Below are 16023 nucleotides of genomic sequence, written 5' to 3' on the forward strand. Positions count from 1 at the left end.
ATGGCCCAAGCCACATGTCCCTGTTTAAGGGATTTCTGCCAGGAATTGCTAAGCACACACTAGGTCACAAATGACACAACTCTGTTTTCTTGCTGGGTCTCAGCAGATGAAAAATTAAAGCCAGGAACTTAGGAAACTGCTTCAGAGCACGCTTGAACACAAGTAGCATCACTAGCATCAACAAAGTCAATGAGATGATAATGTCTGTATTGAAATCTAGACATAAAAATTTGGCTGGACTAGAGATAAAGCCCATTGATATGAAAATACATACGTTTTCTTCTAAAGGTGCTTTCTTAAGTCAGGGCTGGGACTGATGGGTGGGGAAGCTTTCACTGCTGCAGAACCTGTCAATGTCTGTGCAGAACCTGTTCTGCAACCAAAGCAGCAACTGCAATCTCCACCACTGCTGATCCTACAGAAGGTGCTTTTCTCTTTTTTTTAAGAGTCTAGAAGACTTACACAAATAAGTGTGAGAGAGAAGGTACTTTACTTTACTGACAAGTAAAGGAAGTGTATGTATTTTTATATTTAAGCAAACCCATGGTTACTTATGGATATGAATCAAGTGTGTTTCAAGGTAAAATTAATTCTGCCACTAAGATCAGAACAGCAGGACACCTATGTAATTTAAATACCAGTTTCAGAAGGTTTAAAGACACCCTTTTCTCTAAAATAAGCATTCCAAAATAACTTCCCCAGGATTATTTATTAAAATTATTAATAACGCTCATAAACTTTGAATTCCCTTTGAATCTTTGTCAAGACTTATATATCAGACAACTGCTCTGCTTGCAAACTAGAAGCACTTTGGCTTTTCATGCCTGAGTGGCACTAGGTCAGGAAGAGGTTAATGTGTGGAAACACAAAATGGATTTGGCAAGAAGAAGAGGAAACACTGCACTTCAGCTGACAAAGATGACATTTCAGCACATGAGGATACTAAAACATCAGCTATTTTCTTTCTAGGCAACAAGGGAAGTGCACTGTTAATATGCTCTGTACCTTGGCAAACTGAATGAACACTACAATTTTCAGAAAACATGGAAGGGAATACAAGAATCATTTCTCAATACAGCATAGGATTTGGATGAGCTGGTATCCAGTAAGGATCTGGAAATGTCCTTTTTATCTCTTACAAAACTATTTTAAACATGGTGGGAAGGAAACAGTTATTCCCATCCTGTTCCATAGCTGAACCATGAATTAAGACCTGAGGTGTCGATTTACCCTCAAGAATCTTTTGTTGCAATTTAATTTACTTGTCCTATGTAATCCTGGTGTCACCTTACTGTTTAATATTGCAAGTTATTGACAAAAGAAATGCTGATTCATGCAAGTAAGATTTTGCTCTAATGTATTCATGTGAAAACAAATGAGCCTGTACCATTACATGATTCTTCCTCTTGCTCACATCTCAATTCAGCCCTGACAGAATTTCAGATGGGGTGAGTGAATCCTGCACAACCCCTGCAGAAGTTTTTCCTCAGTCACAGGCCAAGGAACAAATTTGATTTCAAAGAAAAGCTTCATCCTCAGTGCACTAAGAATTGTCCTTGGAGCATAAAAGGGCACAACTACTTACACAATGAAGTAGAGCTGCCTCTGAAATTATGGAATCTGTTTAGCTTGTTTCCTATTCATACAGCACATTCTGCTCCATAGGTACATATTTGCTGTGGCTTAATCCTGATTAAGCTTTATATTCTAATCTAGCACTACTTATCCTCGCTGTTCATTGATACTGGGCTTGATTGCCTGGGCTGCAAACCCCTTCAGCCACCTGAAACCAGCCTGTTTTGCAGGAGGAAGTAATACAAGCTCTTATTGTGCAGCATGGTCAAACCTTAACGTTCAATACCAACTCACTCCTCCTCCATGCCGGTCCTTCCAGGACTTCTCCATAATCGATTCCCATTTAACTACTACGCATTGAAAACAATCCGCTGTTTGCTCTTCCGGGATGCAGAGATCCTCATCCTTTGCAGATTGCTGCGGTGCCAAACCATTCCGTTCAGTTAGGTACAAGATGATGCCATCACAACATGGTGCTGGATGGCCAGAGGATTGATCATTCTGTAAGTCTAGTGATAGTTCAATCACAGTGTGGTAAAAAGACTCACAAGTTTGGAAGAAGCACCTGAAAACATCTACATAAGAGCATTTTCAAAAATCTTCCAGAAGAGAAGCCCAAGCAATGTCAGCCTCAAAACCACAACATGTCTCCTGCAAGGTCAAGATCTCTGTTTGCAACCCAGAAACTCCTCATCTACACGCCACCACTGCAAGGAGACACTCAATAGGTGGTATCACCTGCATCAACAAACCCAGCAGAACATATGGGACGTTTCTGAGCTAGAATTTTCAGACCAGGCACAGAAGAGGGATTCTGATGACCATGGGAAAAGAGTAGCAGAATAGACTAAACTGATAGACAGAAGTGTTTCAGGGGACATTCTGGAGCCACACTCCAAGGATTTGTGCAATGATGGGCATGGGAGGAAATCATCAAGAAAGGGAAGAAGCATTTTGCAAACTGCAGAGTACCAGTTACCGAGCAGTCAAGTGTGTGGAACAAAGCACCGTGGCCAATACCACAAGGTCCTCATCATGATGCAGAGAAGAGGGGTTTTTTTTCATTCATTCCAGTAATGAAACATTACAGTCTCTTTCAGTGTCTTCACAGAACCATTTTTAGTGACTTTGGATGCAGGCTCATCCAGAACAGAGAGAAATTGAAAGAGGAGGAGAAAGAGGACAGAGAGCAAGTGGGGGGAAAGGACTGGTTTCCAATATTTGGAGTAGAATGGGTAGAAGTTTCTCTGGGCACAGGGTGAGAAGGCTGACAACCATGCTCAGTGCTCAGTGTCTTGTCCTACCTCTGCCACATGCTCCCCCCATAGACAGAGACATCGCAAAGGATTTAACCCCAGCATTGGAATCCCATCTCCCAAAGCCAACTAGCACTTTGGATACACTCGCTATGCCCACAGAATCACAGAATAGCTGGGGTGGGAAGGGACCTCTGGAGATCATCTAGTCCAACCCACCTGCTAAAGCAGGGTCACCAGAGCAGATCACACAGGAATGTGTCCAGGGGGGTTTGAATGTCTCCAGAGAAGGAGACTCCACAGCCTCTCTGGACAGCCTGTTCCAGGGCTCTGGCACCTCACAGTAAAGAAGTTTCTCCTCATATTCAGATGGAACCTCCTGTGTTTCAGTCTGTGCCCGTTGTCCCTCATCCTGTCATTGGGCACCACTGAAAAGAGTCTGGTCCATCCTCTTGACACCCACCCTTGAGATATTTATAACATTGATAAGATCCCTCTCAGCTTCTCTTCTCCAGGCTGAACAGATATTTTGCACAGACGAGTACCTTGACTGTGCACCAAGCCAACAAGCCCAAAATGCCACATATATTTTACTCTTTCCTACCTAGATTTCTACTGATTTATGTCAGTTTAGGATGCAGCATTTTATAAAAATATAAACCAAAGGATAAAGAACGGGGAATAATCTAGTGCTGATGCTTGCAGAAATGCTTCATTTATTTTGGATGATTTAATCATATAGGGAGACACATCATGTGAAACTAGCATTTTCCTCGCTAGCTACTAGTATTTAAAGTTAGCGTTGCAGAAGCCACTGAACATTTATTCAGGTGAACTCATGTATGTAATGGAGTTGCCTTTAGCAACTCTCCCTGGCTCCTGGGCCCCCTGTGACTACGCTACCTAAAGTTTACATTTATTTTTCTCTGATCATCACAGCTGGGCAGGATTTTAAAACTTTAAACTAGAACACCTTGCAGCCTGCATTAAACACAGTGCTAACAGCCGAAAAAAAGAGGCAAAAGCAGCAAGAGGTTTATTGTAATACTGGTATTTTCCAAGCTCTTATCGAGCAAAGTGTTTAATCTAATGTATTACATTTAATGAAGAGTCAGGAACTTGTACTGCAAATAACAGATCAGATATAATTGGAATTTGTTCCACACCACTAGCCTACATATATCAATAAAAACAATAATCACATCGGATTTTGGGCTCACTTCATTTGCATTTCTTAATTTAGTGTTTAACTAATTTAACAATAGTAATGATTTAATTCAAATTAAAATGTAAGGAAAATAAAACAATTTTAAAAAGCCATTAAAGATTTCATTAAGTTCCATCTAAATTAATATTAGCTTTCTTAATATTTTCAGTAAATGATTTTTTCTCTCACCACTGAAACAAACATGAAGTTTCCTCTGTGCAGTCAAGCTTTAGACAAACCTTGTTAGATTTATTGGTATTATTTCAAGCAACTAATTAATATACATTAGAGTTATTTAGAGGAAAAGCACAAAAAATGGCAGGAAAATGGATAAAGCTGTTTTTAAAACACTGCATTCAACTTAGATAATTGTTCTTTGAGCCTTTTATGTGGAGCTCTTAGGCATACACTATCCATTAGATCACATTTCCCATACATTTGCGGTATTGCTCTAAGCATCAGACACACATGAGTTACCCAAGCCACAACAGTTTTACAAGACATTTTCCTGCATCTCCGCATGTCACAGTTACTTGCACATGAGTGACTACTCAGACAAAAGAATGCATTTCAGCAATATGCCACTTATAACAACTAAAAGGTTTCTGTAAGTCTCTGATATCTTGCCTCCCATCCTCTAAATGATACAGAAAACCCATTTGTATGACAGAGGCACTACTATATCTATATATAGTGTGAGTGTGCATATGTATAAATGAAAACTTTATAAAACCAGTAGAATACAACACATCCCTCCTCAGTCCTCAACATAGTTTTGCTTTTGCAGTTTCCTGGCATTTGCAGTTGATTTTGGGGTGTTGGACGTGCCATCAGGTGACGTGCAGAGGAGGTAGATGCAGGAATTCAAACGGAGGCCTCTCTAATCTGGAACTACTCTTATCAGCTTAATCCCTTGGTTAAAGTGAAAAACAGTTAAATGGCCAGGCCTCTGAGGAGCTATCTGGTTCATTTTCAAGCACATAACAAGGGTTGGAAATCAGGGTTGTAGTCCTGCACTCTCCTGGTTCTCATAATTAACCTTTATTCATGCAAATGGTAACACTGAAACAAACAGGAATGCCCTTGCAGTCATTACACTTGCCCAGATCAGATTTAAAATTTGTATTGACCTGTATCACAGCTCATAGCAGCTACTGTAGCTGAAAGAATTTATTAATATCTTTAAGTAATTAATAAAAAAAAGGAATTTAAAACCCAAAAATAAACATGAAGCCACTAGGTCCTGCAATTTACTTAAAAACAAAATTCCACCTTTTCAAATAGATATGCCAGCAATTTTTTATTCTAATGTGCCTGTGGCTTCAGATGTTCACCTGCATTTCAGTGGGTACCAGGGTTTTATGTTCACAGACAAAATCAGGTATGAAATACAAAGCTTTGTATCACTTTCTCTGCAGCACAAGTGTTCACTTGCAGGTAAACTTAAATCATTTAACTAGAAGTGCACTTAATTTGAAGAGATTATTTAAGCAGCTCTCCACTCGTACATTTGTATTACCATTATAATTAGAACTACTTCAAAATAACAAAAAGTTCATTTTTGACCAGAATAAACAGAGAGGAACAAGATCAAGAGCATCTTGAGTGAAGAGGGTGAATGCTTTTGAAAATATCCTTTAAAATCCCTCCAGCTCTGTGACCAGTGAGGACCTTCATTCCAATAGTACCCACAGGGCTGCTACTACACAGGCTAATATATGACATTATTTTCTGCTAGTTCGTATGTTTTAAGTTGGCCACTGAGAAGACTGAAATACTTTGCTGATTTGTAACAATGCTGAGTGCTCTCCAGCCTTCCAGAATTGCTTCTTGAGATGCCTAAATGGACATTGCTATGTACAGATAAATATTGACATTTAGCTGGTCCGTAATAAATACCAGCAATAGAGAGGGAAGGAACTGAGCGACCCACTCCTGGAAACACAGAGAAGGCACAAAGATGTGTTGGAATAAAGCCCCCAGACACCTTCCTTCAGCACAGGGATACCTCTAGGATCCAAAGCCCTCTAAAAACAAAGCCCATCTTTCAAACGTAACAGAAGTTATCTTAATCTGCTGAAAACAAGACATGAGAACACTCTGAAGAAAGCCGCTATCAACGATGGAGTCCATTGACTAAATAGGTAAGTACGCTGGAACTTTGGCTACCAACTTTAGGCTCAGGAAATCGAATGTACATCCAAGTCAGTTCACTTATCCAAAAAAATAATGTCATTTGATAATACTTCTGTAACAAATACATACTGTTTAGTAGTGTTACCTTTGTTAATATTGCTGCTTTGCGTAAAGAAAAACAACAACATTATGTGTTTATGCACAAACATCTTCTAGTGGAGTTTTTCAGACAGAGCATCCAGCTCATCCAAACTTGGAGGCAGTCACTTCTTTCACTGTTACCGCAAAAGTGGAAATAAAAAAGCGCGCAGATTTATATTTTAGAAAGACACTAGCTGGTATCAACAGGTGGGCTAATCAAACTTTCATCCACCAGAACTTCTGAAAACTTCTAATGATTATGCATTTCAGGAGCACTGAGTTTTCACATGGAAGTGAACTACCAAGCCACACTTTAGTAAAATTTCAGATAAAGATTCACAAGTGCAGTTATCTGCAGTAGAGGCATCCTCTAAAGAACTATTTCACTTTGAGACACTATCAAAAATAAAACCATCACAAACGCACCCTTTGCTTGTATGTATATACACAATTCAATTTTTAATTTCAAACTTTCAGAGATGTCTTGAAATTTCTTACTAAGCTTCAAATGTGCCCAAAAGGAAGACAAAGACTTTAAAACCAACCAAAGAGAAGAGGCCATTTTTAAACTCACTCTCTACTTGAGCAGTAATTGATGTACAACGCTCAGCAGGGACTCCCGAGTTTAGTTTTACTTTAAGTCTGTTTGATGCTGTACAATCACTGTAAGTGCAGTTGGAAAAAGAATTCCAGATTCAAGCAAACCTTTTCTTTGTGTTCTTTCATCCATTGTTTAGATTTTCCAACTAGGAAAAGTACAGCACTGATGAGCTGAAGGCCATTGTAAGAGCCCATCAAGTCCAGCCTTTTAAACATTAAAGAGAAAAATTATATCAGTGTCCAGAAGCTGGGATCAAGAATTTCATGTCACCTACCATATCATGAAGGGACTTAATTCTGTGGGTGCATTAATCTCACTCTTCCACACATCTGATTTTTCTACTTCAGATCAGTCCTGTCACTGATCCCAAATTCCAGCCTGCAAGTGCAAAGCCAAACAACTTCTGTTCTCACGTCAAAGAGAGAGCTTTAGAAGTACGCACTGCACTTGAAGCTGATTTTTCATGAACTTCCCATCCTTTGCCACCCTTTACACTTGGACTAAACTGACATTATGAAAGCCTTGGGGCTGAGACCTGTCATTTTGTATGTGCCATGCATACCTTTGCTAGTGTATAAATTAGGCACACCACATACAGGCTAAATAACATCACAGTTTAAAGGCAGAAAAAAGAATATCCTTCATGTGTGTTCCTGAAAACCACAGGCCAGAAATAAGAAAAAAAAGCTGCCCAAATTAATTCTTTCACGTCTGAAGAGAATTAAAGTTACACAAGTAGACTGCAAAATTCCCCTTGTCCATAAACGTGTGAACTTTTACTTGGTTTTCACTTAAACAAGAAATGTGGAGGGTGGATGTTTTTTTCCCCGAGATCATCAGAATAAGTACTGAACAGCTATCCTCTGGAAATCCAAGCCTGGATGAAACCAAAGATTTAGATACTTAAAAATATTTTTAAAACTTAGGCAATACTCCCAAACTAAGGCAAATCTGTCTTGCCTAATCTCATGCAATAAACAGAATCACCACTAAAAAAATCACTGTACATGGAGGAAAATAGAGCAGGTAAGGAAACTAGTAGAAGCTAGTAGAACTTCTGTTAACACTGACAAACCTCAGGTGTGAGCTGATGCAGCTGAAAACACTGAGACACTCAGTGCTCAGAAGTGATGCATAATGTGAGGTGTGTAAGAGAGGCTGAATCACAAATCAGAAAAAAAAAAAAGGGGGAAAGACAGCTGGAAAGACTGGGGAATCTTGGCAGAGTTGGTTAGAGTTCACTAACAGGCCTGTCACATTTGAGCAACGAAAATGAAAATACAGAAAGACACAGGAAGAAAGATTTTAAATAATAAATTCGTGGTATTTGACTAAGTGTCAACTAAGGTAAATGCAGTTATTTTACAAGCAGAATGATCATCACAATGGGGCATCATTTAGAGTGATACCAGAAGTGGCTCTTGGTATAAATAATTAATACAAAGCAACGTATTTTATATATATAGCTGTGAATCAGATGAGCTTCCTAGCGATGGCATCTCTTACAGATTCTTATGTGTCTGAGACAGAATAGACCACGATGATGCTTTGAACTCATCCTTCTGTAACATAATTTCTCTCTTTGGACCAGAGGGACTGTTTTTAGAGAAAACAAACGAACAAGCAAACAAACCTTGTTCTTAAAACAGCAAGTGCTAAAGAATTCACGGCACCATGGTCAATCGCTGCACTGTTTAATTTCAGTTTCTGTTAAAAAACCGCACCTTGCTTGTCATTTGAAGTTTGCCCACTTCAGCTTCCAGTTACCAAACCATAATGTTTCTGTCTGTAAGGCTCCAGAGTCCTGTACTGTTAAGTCTCCCTTCCACAAGAAGGTACTTATAGACTGCAATCATGTCATTCCCTTGCTAATCTAAATGGATTTAAAACTATAGATCAGTCCCAAAAAACAAGTGATAAAAGGAGACGTATCAGACAACTCAACTGATCTTCAAGTCTCCAGTTTCTAGAGATCCATGAAGGTCTAACAAAACCAGCCAGCTGACAGCTTGACTGTTTTTCTGAATACAGCCTGAACATTACATCCACTGAAAGAGTCATAAACAATCGCTCCTAAGATAAGGGCACAGGAATTGAACCATTTACATACTTGGTATTTTGCTGACCAAACATTAAAAGTGATTGTTCGAACAATGACAACATTTTATCATTGTGTCAGGAAAGAAAGACAGACAGTACCCCTTCCAATCTTTTTATTAACTCTTCAGATTTTCTGTCTTCATTGTGTTTCCTGTATATGTACAACAACAATAAAACGAAATAAAAGCAAGACAATAGCCACTGCATGAAAAATTCTAGAGCACGTAAGCAGCTTCCTTATAGCACATTAGGTCATTTCCTTCAGAGACATTTTATCTAATCCTCTAAAAATTATTTAAACTAATACTGTACTCTCCTGAGCCAAGCAATAATAAAAAGCCCTTTTTGTAAAACACTTGGTCAGGGAATTTATTATGAGCTAACCAACCTTTCACTCCAGATCACTGGCTTAAAACCAAGCCTTGCTTGATCGTGCCTAGAAGACTCTGCTACGTGATGAAAGTCTGATGCTCTGTGGGAAATACGAGAGGATACAGCCAAGTTCTTGGCAAGGCCTTGCCCGTCTCACACTGGCACTCTTATCAGCCAGAAGTTTCATCAGAAAATACAAATATCCTCTGCAGCAGAATCACTGGCTTATCTGGGAGGAAGATCCTGCCTTTGATGAATTTGAAAGTACTTCTTGAGTCAACACTCCTCCCTCAAAAATATAGGCTTAAGATCTTATGGCAAGGGTGGTATTTATGGCCTGTTTGTACCACATACCAAGCGGCACACTCTGCCCCATCACTATTCATATATGTTCCACTCTGTTACCACTATTCACTGTTATTCTAAACAGAGGACTTCAACCTCCCGTCAAGAGCACTATCCTCTCATTATTTTTAAACTGTTTTCCCTCACTTGCTGAAGCACGAGGCCTCTAACAAAGCCGTCATCCGTGTGCTGCCGAAACACCATCAGCACTCTCAGCAGCGAACAGCAAGAGACAAGCATGAAGCCAACACAACATTTTAGTATTGATTTCTCTAAGAAATTTAAATCCCGCAGGGCATAAACATCAATTTAATCTGGATGCAACTACAAAATGGCCTCACTCGCAGTGTTCCTTATTTCAGCCAAAACACGGCTACAACTGGAAGAGAAACACAGCCGTGAAGGCAAAGGCGACGGACAGAACAAGTACCCCAACGTTCCTGATAATTCAGAAGAATTTTGGAGACTACGATGACAGAAACCAGTCAGTCAAAGACAACAATCAGCAGAAAAACCCATCTCATCACCTGACACAAAGCCATACGGTGGGTGTCCCGAGGACCGGTGGCATCCAGCCTTGCCAAACCAGAGTCACTTCATCCTCCAACAGACCAACACTTCGCTGTGAAGCAGCAGCCTCACGCCTCGCCTTCAGGTTTCTGTGCCTCCTCATGGCAACACAAACAACGAAATACAACCACTAGCTGATATTTTCTGAGCTCCCCTCGCTCTGTCAGACTGCCTTTCCAAGCAGACAAAGAGCCACACATTATTATTACCTTCAACCTGTCAAAAAGAGCATCAGAAGAAAACACCACCTGAAGAACAAGGAAATTTGGCACCTTGGAGTTTGCTCTCGTGTAATCTTCCACTGAGCTCTTCAGAAAATATAAGTTCCCCCTCTGACCGCTGTCAGAGCCCAGCATGCTCTGGCATTTCCCTTTTATTCCTTGCGCTGCAGGACTGCCGTTTTGTTTAAGAATGCATCTCGTTGTATAATAAATCCAATCAGAAAGACGTAGTTTCACACATTTGAAACACTCGCAACATGTAACACTTAAGGAAAAAAATTGGCTCATTCTTACATCAGTGCAAAGCCATGTCTGTGTCATCCCAGCCAGTACTTCAGCACTGAGGACAGTCAGGAGAATTCAGGGAACCAACGTTATTTGCACGTGATGGATTTATGTGTGTAAGAAACTATAAATTACATAATAAACACAGACGCAGGACTTTATGGACAAAGCTTTTGCTTGTAAAATTTGGCACCTTCTATCCATCTCCCCCTGCTGATGACACTTAGGTGGCAGAATCAGATTCCTAAAGGCATAAATGTGACACGAACAGCCCATCAGGCAACTGGAATACCATGAACCCACCGACAGGCACAACAATGTGCAGGCAGAAAGCCCTGTCCAAAGCTCACAGCTTCACCACAGACCCCAGCCCAGATAATCAGCCGACCTACAAGGCAGGATTTATTACTTGCTGCTGCAGTCCCGCAAAAGCTTATTTAACACAATTCTAGCACACACCTGACCCAGTATGTATAGATTAGTGCTCAGATTATCACTGACATGAAGGTTTCTACACTGTAGATCAGCACAACACTTAAATATCTATTGACTACATGTGTGATCAATACCAGAACCCCTACCTGTGTGCTGTTCTCCTTCAGCACACATAACATACATCACGGCAATATTTGCTTCACCTATCAGCAGGCAGGGGGGTGGATTTTGCTCCCAAGAATAATCAGTTTTGTGGGTGTTCACAGGGTCCAAGCAAGGACCATTACAACGTTCTCCAGTCATCGTCAATATGAATTCTAGGATTGCTTGGCCAGGAATAGAAGGAACTCTGAAGTGATCATAGAGATTATTAAAGTACATCCTGGCAGATCAATCTGAACCACTGACAGCTTTATAGCTGCTGTGATCACCTGTGTCACTGAGCTGCAGACGCTGTCATTTCTCTATAAAGTTGCCATGGGTTTGACTTCAGAGTCCTCAAATCACGCAGTAAGCATGTCTGTATGACCAGCCTCTGAACCCCAGTTGTGAATTCAGCTTTCAAACAGGGATGGCTGCAAGCAGAAAAAGGAAGTGACAAAACAGAAGGTGTTTATGATACAATCAAAATCCAGGAAAATAAAGGCAGAACAGCAAATCTTCACCTTATCTACATGAATCTCTGAATCGGAGGATGTAAACAACAGGGACAGACCAAACTTTACTTGTTTGTCTCTAGATCACAACGCTCTATCCGCCCCTTAAGTACATAAGCAAAACAGGATACAGGGTGTTACTGAATGATTTCCCCTGAAACCTGATTGAGAAAAATTAGAGCAATCAGAACAGAGTGACACTCACTTTTAAAACCCTTAAATCACGATTAATGTAAGGTTTAAATTTTCTCCTCAGGATCATCTGCTGACTCTGTGCCACTTTCAAAACAGGGCTGGCACACACATCCCAGCCTCAAAGAAGAAAATCACAAGAGAGAATCCCCTGCCCTCTACTGGCACATGGGCCACACAAACCTGTGCACAAACACAAACAGCACCTGAAAAGCTGTTTTAAGCGGTTTTTTAACTATTATTTGTAATTTATATTAGATCTATAAGGTACCGGACACACCAAACCGGGAACAGAACCTCACATATAAAACACCCTCTCAGCACCATTGCACTTCTTCCCACAGAGCTACATAGACCAAAGATTCAAAACACTGCTCCTAGCAAGATAATACATTCATTAACTGAAAGTAAATTCTAAGGGATTATCTAATGTTTGTCATGTTCACAGTGCATAACCAGGAATTGTATGTGACAGACTTTATTTATTTTTACAGAATTTTCTTCCGCGGCCGCTGCTGCTTTCCAGATTACAGTCATCCATGCTGCGTTTGGCCCAAGAAGAGAGCAACAGGTTCACGACTCTGCCAAAATGATTTTCCAGCACCTTGGTGCCAGAGCCAGAGAAATTCTCAGCCAGGTTTCTGACTCATTTGCACCACTGAGATGGCACCACACAAACCTCAGGACACCGTAGCAAAGCATTTGTTGTGACTGGCCATGTCATCATGCAACTCTGCAGATGTTGTGAGCAGTTATTACTGTATTCTGCCATCGGTGTAAACAACAAAAACAACCCAAAAAAGCCAAGATTTACACTGCTGTAATTATATTTCTGAATGTAAATCAGTTTGATTCCTGAAAAAAAAATCAAAATAAGTTCCCCATGTAGATAAGGCCTAAAAGGAATTGAATAGACGCGATGGTTTTGACTATTTATTTCATCCAAAAGATAAATAAGCTTTTAAATCACATTAAAAACAAAAAAGCAGCCTGAAAAACAGCAGCTATTAAACAAGAGAAGGTCTGGCAATACCAGAGTAATTCCCACAATGCTCCTCCATGCCCTGAGACACGTTCAGAACACACCCTGTTTTCAGAGCTGTCACACAACAGATGCAGATGTAAGCCTGCCATCACTACACAAATAACAGAATATGACATTTAAATAATACCACTAAGGAAAAGTGGGAGATGCGTACAGCCTACACTACGCACAGCAGTTATTTTTTAAAGCAACTCATCTGTTACCAAATAGCTAAAAGACCCTTGGGATGCAACAAAACAAAAGCATACAGGGTTCCAAGGAATCTACAGGAACACAACACAATCATACTCATCTTCTTTTTTTACTATAGACACCTGCAGCATTAAAAAAAAAAAAACAAAACACACACCACCAATAACAGTTTTTAAAGCTTATTAAGCCACATCCTCAAACTACTTGGCTTAAATGTATTTACAGACAATTTCTACCTATTTTTTTCTTTGTCAGAGTTGTTTGATACTATAAATAGTCAAACACCACAGTGCAAGAAGAGCTAAGTCCTGACATTTACAGAATGCAAAAGTATCCTCTTCAGCCATGGGCTTTATAGGCTATATAGGCCAAGCTTTTGGTGCAGCAGAATCTAAGAATGAAGGATAAACAGGTATTTTAAACACTGCCTGTCTCCATAAATAACCTCCCCAAATAAATATGGTTTCAAGTATATAAGAAAATATATAGCAGGAAAACCTTTAGAGTGCAAATTTGTAAGGTGGTGTTGGCAAGCCTTGTGATTTGTTCTAGTATCTCTATTTTCTCAACTTTCAGCTCCTGAAGTTCTGTCTTAAAAATAAAAAATACAAAAATTCTATCTTCCCTGATTATTAATAAAAGCCTGGAGGTTGGAGTCAAGCAATGGCTTGTAAAGGAGGAAGTCTGGAGTGGCTTGTAAAGATCAGGATGTAAATAAAAATTATTTTAAAAAATAAAACATGAGTTAAAAACCCTCAAGGTGATCTAATTTGGGGTTTTTTTAAGATGCCACTGGCTGATACACTGACAGAAAATGCCAATAAAACATCTAACCAACTTGACTGTACTCTTTTTATAGAAGTGAACAACTAGTAATGATCTGATCCCACTTCTATAGGCCCAATACAGGCTGATTTTTTTGTTCCAATGTGCTAAAAACTATTCATGTTATAAATTCTAGGGAGCAGGATCTCTTGCTTCCTAAATCACAGAAAAGGAAAAGGCTTCTGCTTTATTAGAAAACTGAGGTAAAGAGGTAAGTGACCAGCTTATCCAGGAACCAAACATAGATTTCAGATTTTCTGAATTCCAGTCTTCTGCTTTAGGCAAGTCTGGTCTTCTTTTCACTTAACAAGCTACTGAAGCCCTGTTATTTAAAAATTGACAATGCAACTCAGTAACAATGAAACAGCAAGAATACTTCAAAAAGAAGTCATCTTGAAGTTAAACCGTTGCTCTTTCTGTAGTCATCATCTGCAAAAACCCCCAACAGATCATCAAATTTTTTTCCAGGAGGCTAATTTAGAATACATACCAATTTCTGTATCCACCAGGCAGGACAAGAATCACAATACTGCCGTTACTGTCGGGACTCCTACCTTTGTGGTTTTGAGCTCTAGTGCCATTAGTTCTGCAGCTTTTTCATTACACTTACTGACTTTATATCCCAGCTTTTCAGCATGAATCCTCTTGGCCATGAGCTGCCCTTCAATCAGTGCTCGTATTTCCACCTCCTTCGGAAAGTCTGAAACCTGTATCAAAGAGGGAATGCGCTGAGTTAACAAGCGCCTTACACAGTGCGCAATGCCAAGCTGGAGACTGGTTAAAAAGACAAGATGGATTTATAATTAATTATCCCTGTCTTCACCCCGAAGTGTGCTTTCAATTAGGCCCAGTTCTTCAGTCATACACACAAGATGGACCTAAAGACTCGTGACAGAGAACGCAACCCATAACCTCAGCACTGGTGGCAAATCCATCAAACTTGAAATCAATGCACGATAAGAGGTTCTAGCGCAAGTCATAAACTCTTCTCTATGCACTTCTGAGCACCAAAGGCTGCTTAAGAATAAATATCTCAAAAATATAACAATAAAGCAAGTAGATAAAATTCAGACACATTAAGCAATGTCACAAAAGTTTTGAACTATTTCTGTCTGTGCAAAAGTGAAACTGTGTAGTCTTTTCATTAATGAATTTAGTTGCTGTATATAACATTTTTCTGTCCTTTCGTCAACCAGATAATGAGAAAGGCAACAGAAACAGGAAACTATTGAAGTGCAAATACAAAGAATCTTTCATAAAAAGTTGAGTTTTTCCATGCACTACAATAAGTGCCTGCAACTTGTATAACAGCTATAAGTGATTAAGCGTTCATTTAAACAGCAAACATTGAAGAGACCAGTGCTACACTGCAAACACAAGATAGCATCTGTCTCTGTTCACCTAGGTGAGGTCTAATCGACCAGGAGTCATGATTGATCAAAGACATCTGTTGAGTTTCAGTACCACCCAGAAAGCCAGACTTTTAAACAACATCCATTCCTCAAAAGAAAAAAGAAGAGATACAAAGAACTTTTCTTTCTATAGCATAATTTCTATTTTAATTCCAATTGGACTTGAGCCTGTGTTTACTTACATAGCACTACATGGCTTGTAGGTTATTCCAAAACACGCAGGGCAGCCAAATGAGATCTTGTCTTTACATCCACATTCAGAGCAAGATAAAAGACAAAAATATTATAGCCCAAAGTTTCAACACATCCTTATCTGTGTGTCTGAAACTTAGAAGATGGAGACTAAATCATGTAAGTGCACTAAGCTCTCAATAAGCTTAAAGCTAATCCTGTTTCAAAAATAGTGTTGGTTTCAGTAAATCCACATTTTCCAGTAAAGGAAATATTTCCTCAAAAA

At 39.6% G+C, this 16023-nt stretch overlaps 1 protein-coding gene across 1 annotated transcript in view; it reads right to left on the reverse strand.

Annotated features, from left to right (window-relative positions):
- XYLB (xylulokinase) overlaps positions 1 to 16023 on the reverse strand; it is an 84287-nt gene that overhangs the window by 41046 nt on the left and 27218 nt on the right. Inside the window, exon 15 of the mRNA XM_065629024.1 lies at positions 14765 to 14861. Coding sequence (XP_065485096.1) covers positions 14765 to 14861 — 97 coding nt within the window. The remainder of the gene's footprint in view (positions 1 to 14764; positions 14862 to 16023) is intronic.

The sequence above is a fragment of the Caloenas nicobarica genome, chromosome 2, assembly GCF_036013445.1.
Source record: "Caloenas nicobarica isolate bCalNic1 chromosome 2, bCalNic1.hap1, whole genome shotgun sequence".
Lineage (NCBI taxonomy): Eukaryota > Metazoa > Chordata > Aves > Columbiformes > Columbidae > Caloenas > Caloenas nicobarica.